General features: G+C 38.0%; 1 protein-coding gene across 3 annotated transcripts in view; it reads left to right on the top strand.

Annotated features, from left to right (window-relative positions):
* The window catches only part of LOC108232275 (CUB and sushi domain-containing protein 3), a 291,392-nt gene that overhangs the window by 251,438 nt on the left and 33,954 nt on the right, over nt 1-6,000 (top strand). For all 3 annotated transcript variants that reach the window (XM_017409915.3, XM_017409916.3, XM_017409917.3), the window contains exon 59: nt 1,830-2,012. In XM_017409915.3, the coding sequence (XP_017265404.1) occupies nt 1,830-2,012 (183 nt within the window). The remainder of the gene's footprint in view (nt 1-1,829; nt 2,013-6,000) is intronic.

Genomic DNA, 6,000 nt, shown 5'->3' with positions numbered 1-6,000 from the left:
AATCATCAAAATTAAACGAAATAAACATTTGAAATATGAGTTTGTATGTAATGTATGAATATAATATACAAGTTTCACTTTTTAAATGGAATTACTGAAATCAATCTACTTTTTCATGATATTCTAATTTTATGACCAGCACCTGTAAAATGCAGACAGATACTCTGACATTTTGTTATTTTTAACTAATTAACAAAATATGTTCCTATAGATACTTAATTTATGGCTGGAATGTCTCAGCTTTCAGCTTTGGTTTTAAAAATATAAACTTCCAAAATGTAAAAACCAGTTTGGAATTACAGCTTCTTAACATGTGAGCTGTAAAAACTATAATGTAAATGTAAATGAGTGAAATGTCATTTCAAGCCACTCGTGTTCCCATCTTTGTTCTGATGGATTTGTTGTGGTTTTACAACTTTTGTATGGTCAGCTAATCAACATTGACCAACTCAAAAATAACTTTAACTCAGTCAATTTAACATATATTGAGCTTGACACGGTAGTAGCTAAAGGTCACTCACAACACACTCTCAGCATTATATCTCATAATATTGTGCTTAACAATATTTTCACAGTTTGACCAAAGGTGCTACAACTCGGTGGGCGATATGCATTCCTTCAAGGAATGCTAGGCTTTTAATTTGTTATTGTTCTCATCACTGTCATGTTAATGATGATGGAATTTTAAGTTGTTTGTTTGAGGGTTATGAATAATATACTTTGCATAACAGTATATTTATTTAATTAATGCCTTTCTGTTCTTCAGTCACTTATTTTTAGTCTCTTCAGCATTATGATGGCTCAAGTGAACTGTCAGACCTTTTTGTAAAGTCTGTTTACAAGACACTGATGTTAACTTCATTTACAAGCAGTAAATCACAGTAACAAAAATATATTGTGAGCCTAGCATTTTTTTCCAAAGCTGCTTCATATGTTCTCCTGAAATCTGCACTGCATGTACAAAAAAGTGAAGTATTTTTATGTTTTAATTAAAAGAAAAAACGTTTTTCCTGGAGTAGCTATTTCTGAGCCATGTCCCACACAGGTCACAAAGCCTCTTTTCACTTTGTACAACAGCTAAATGATGACTTGTCAATGACAGTAAAGGCAACACCGCAGCATTTCTTACAGTATCTTGAGACAGCAGTGAATAGGTTGAATCAATTTACAGCTGCTCTAAATCAGTTTTAACCATGCAAGTGACAGACAGCAGGGGAGCAATTAGCAGGTACTAATCATTGCTGCATAATTACCACCTATTTATTGATGATCTTTCAATCTTGAGTTTCTTGCACAAAGTTTAGCTTTTCACTGGAGTATCAATATGATCTCCTGGTGAAAGATATGTATAAGTGTAGTTACATCCTTTCAGCTTCATTTAGTTTCATTATTTATTGACTGGATATGACACAGATGATTGACATGTGAAGGAAATTCTCTGTCAAACAGGACAATTATTCAACCTGAAATAATTAATCATGACCTGCTCTACCCATCAACTTTGCGGACAGCTTTTAATTCAAAACATTAAGTGTAATATTTTGTTTTAAAGGAGCGAATGTGGCAAATGGAAGATGCCATCACAGTTTACCTGGAAAATCCAAGAAAAGAAAAAAAAAAAAAGGCTTTTTTTTTTTTTTACAAGTTTTTAATATTGTGTCCTCATTAGACAAAGGAGAAAGAGTTATTACCATTTGGCACTTTATTGTGAAATAGTTTTTATTTCATTTTTATTATGTTCATACTGCAGCTCATTATGTTTTACTCATTCCACATTATTCAACGTGTTTTTTGATGTAAGGTCTGCTTCTTTTCACAACCGATTACAGTGATCACCTGTGGTGAGCCTGGTGTTCCAGCGAACGGACTCAGGTTTGGTGATGACGCCACCGTGGGCCAGAATGTGACGTTCATGTGCCAACCAGGGTATGTGATGGTTGGAGGAGAAAACATGATCAGCAGGACCTGCACCAACAATGGAACCTGGAGTGGAGCCATGCCAATATGCCAAGGTAAGCATCCAAAAAACACATATTGTACTCTGTATCGTACTCATGCTAGAGTACTGGCAGAGGTGGAGCAATGGTGCTGTTCTGTCTGTTTCACTTTATCCTGGTTCTATCACCAATAAAATTTTATCATTTGCAGAAATGGTCATTAAGAACAAAAGCATAAATAAATACATAGTCTGTGTTAGAGGCAGAAAAAAAATCTAGCAAAGCAATCTGATATTTAGTAATGATAAATTGTGAGTTATGGAAATACTTGAGGTTGGTAAATATGTTAAAGTCCTACAAATGGCACTATCTAGTAAGAAACATAACTAAATGATATTAAAATAAACTTTTTTTCATTCATGAGCTACACTATTGATAAAATGAGCCTGAAAACCAAAAAGTAAAACAATAAAACAAAAATAAAGTAACAAATTATGAGATGAGACAAAGTGTGGTTAAGATAAACATAGACAAAGTAAAACTGACTAAAATTCTCATATGCAGACCTTCATGCCTGAATTTATAATTAAAAGCAGTTAAAAAAAATAACTATATGCCCTACAGCTATTTGTCACACACACAAAAACATTGAGACATCAGTTTCTGTGCCGCTCCAGTGAAAGTAATGGTCTCAGCCTGGCTACTTCTCTAAAAAATCTTTGGCTCTGCTGCTGAAAACAGTCAACCTTGATAACCATCAGCCTCTGATATAACAACCTTGGCACACCAGCGCGACGTCACGTAAAATAAGAAGCGCATACTTACTCCTGGAGTTCTGATGAGATTAGCAGGAAAGGTGACAGAGGACTTCCTGTGTGGTTCGGTGGTGACACCGTTCACTTAACCCAAGTGCTGCTGAGACCAAAGTCCAAACGCCTGCACGACAGAAAGGCTCGCACATTCAGAAGAATGCTGTAGCTATAAATCAACACCTAAAGCTAATATACAAGTAGAGATTTTCTAAATATATCTGTATCTCCCAGTACATACTGAAAATATGTCTAAATGTGTATGTGCAATATAGATACTTCAAGAAATGCTCTTCCTCTTTATGACTTTGTGTACATTTTACTTTTAATAGAAACTCCAGCAAAGTACTTAGTTGTACACCCATCAGCGGTACATCAGTGCATGATTTATGGTCCTTGAGCAGAGGCATAGATTAGCATTTCTGCTGCTGACACCATAAAGTAAGTGTTTCAGGAAATATTACAGTGCAGAAACCAGTTCAGATGTGCACCAGGATATGGAAGAGCCTACCAGGCAAATGGTGGCTCTTTGTTGCTAAGGAACTGTTTCCAGGCTGCCGGGTCCGTTACTGTACAGCAGAGCAAACTGTTATTATGTTTGCCTCTTGAGAAATGGCAAGGGACAAATTAAATGTGAAGGGGGGAAAAAAAGGAGCCAGAGTTTGAGAGACTATCACGTGCACACACAAACCCAGCAACTAGTTGGATAGGAGTCTGCAGGCAAAATGCAAAATGGCTGGGAGGTATGGAAAATCAAACGCACACGAGCAGGTTTCTATAGTAGGATGGATTGTTGGTGTAGATTCTCAGTCATCCAAGAGGTGGCAAATCCTAAAGGTTTCAAAACAAAGCAACTCGATTTCTGTTCTGTAGCAGAAGGCTGCAGCTCTTCCCACACGGGGAGATTTTTTAGTTCAAAACTGGGTAGGGCTGATTATTGGACAAAACTACAGACTTCTTTGTTTTTTTCCTCTCTATCTACCATTGATTATTGCCCAATACTGAAAGACAAAGGCAGACAATTGTGATTTGTGTTTGTGTTTCATGTGTCTGTCTGTCAGCAAAATATATCATGATTAACAGGACACATTTTAATAAAACTTGCAGAAAATAACATTTGGTTGTACATCCACAACTCATTAACGTTTGGAGTCAGTCCTAATCAAGAATGCTGCCACAGCTAATTGACATTAACAACACAAAAATGAATATAACTTGGTCACATTTACAGGTACTGAACTAAAGTTTGGTCTGTTACAAGCTGAGAGTCATTCATTGTACTTTGAGCGTGATATCTTGTGATATCGCATCATGTTATTTTTAAAGTTTGACCAAAACATCTACAACTCCTACAACTCATTTCTCCACAAAAAATGTTCTTAGTTTAAACTTCTGGCATGAACGGCGGCAGAAGATATGCATTCCTTCAACAAATGCTGGGCTTTTAATTTATACATAATTTAATTTATCCCATAACTTGTCCTTGAAACTCCTTGGTTCTGCTTGCAGCCACATGCTTCTTGCCCTCCTCAGGCTCCATAAGCGACCCTGCCTGAGAGTTTACAACATCCAGACTGACACTGATTCGCAATCCTTCATCTGTGCGTTTCATTATTCACACAACCTGCTACATTATATGCTGAAGCAGTTTGATGAGTTGATGGTCGCCCAACTGTTACTCACATCTGTTTGATTGCTGAGAGTTGGAGAGTGAGCTTACGTGTGCACACAAGTGTAAATAAAAGTTTCTGAACCTCCCGCTGTCCGACTGACAGCTCCTGCAGCAGCTCTCACACACACACACACACTCTGTCCTGCTCCTGCTCGTCTTTCTTGGGTGCTGAGCATGTGAGTTTTGACTTCCTCATCACACACTGCCGTACGGTCATACAACCATATGAGTTCTTGCAGTTGTGGACTTATTTCTCTCTCATACATACATATTCACAGAGTCCCACAGATTGTTCCATGTCCTCGTGTTTCCTCCCAGCCCTCCAGTTGCAGTCTGAGCGCTGTCAGCTCGTGTTAACCTGCACACATTAGTCAATGACCCGTAGGGTCCCTCCTGCCTCTTCTCACACTCTCAATTCTCCGGTAGCACTTATTTCTCTCACGGGGTAAATGAATAAAAGAAAAGCAGGAGAGAGAAGTTTGATTGCTAAGTGGGTCCTCTTCGTTAATTTTGCTTTTTCTCTGTGTGGATTGGGTATTAAAACAGATTTTGGATATTTCAAGGTTTATTTTTCCTTCTCATGACTATTTTCTTTCTCATGCTATCTATAGCAAGCAATAGAAAATCACCCTATTAATCATCCCTCTTTTATCATCTCTCTCATCGACAGCTTATGCAGCAAGATGTTTTAGGAAAGACTAAGTAAATATATTTTCTTTAATCTAAAACTGAGATAAAATTCCTGCGAGATTATTGGCCCCTCCTTTTTATTGCATGATTGGCTGTAAATTGAAGCCACAGCAGTTCATGCAGGATGAGCTGTTTAAAACTGATGTGAAGCGGGGCATCTGTCAACTTGTCATAGATTTAGTTGATGTGCCTTCGGGATCTAAGCTAAGGGGAACGGTAAAGAGATAGAGAGGAAAGTAAAATGAGGGGAAGGGAAGTCAGAGAGAGACAAATGGAGGCTAGAAGAGACAAAGAGGTTTTACATGCGCCGACTGTGTGCATAATTTTTACACCTAATGTTTGAACGTCAGTGGTAGTCGCAGAGTGTGTGTGTGATGTTCATGCACACATGCTGCCGATGACGCACCCAAAGCCTCGACCGGCACAGATTCCGTTTGAATCCCAGGTTTGGCATGTTCGGCTAAGAGGCACTAATACTGTAAGGCTGCTTAGAACTACTTAGGAAAATGAGGCCACTCTCTGCTTTCCTTTCACTTCTGCCTGCCACCCATGCCTGAAATAAATATATAAATTCATATATGTGTGTTTTCGAGCAATATCTAAAGCAATGCTTATGAGATTAGAGGGCCTACTCCTTTAATCAGTGTAATTTGCCTCACTTGCACACGAGTGCTCAAACGCTCATGTTTCCCCTGATTTGCTTCTTTTACAACGGGCAACCTGCAGGATAACTTACCTACACAGCCTCAACAGAAGCCAGCTGAGACATGTAGTTATGCATTTCAAAGTGAAGCACATTTTTGTTCTAGGACTTCAGCGTGTTACCATGGTTAATCAAAAACTGTAGACAGTTTTTGATTAACTTCCAAAAGAAACTATTTCTTGTAAACTT

Source organism: Kryptolebias marmoratus, linkage group LG16 (assembly GCF_001649575.2).
Source record: "Kryptolebias marmoratus isolate JLee-2015 linkage group LG16, ASM164957v2, whole genome shotgun sequence".
NCBI lineage: Eukaryota > Metazoa > Chordata > Actinopteri > Cyprinodontiformes > Rivulidae > Kryptolebias > Kryptolebias marmoratus.
Note: the sequence above shows the minus strand (reverse complement) of the source record. Positions and strands in the feature narration are given on the sequence as shown.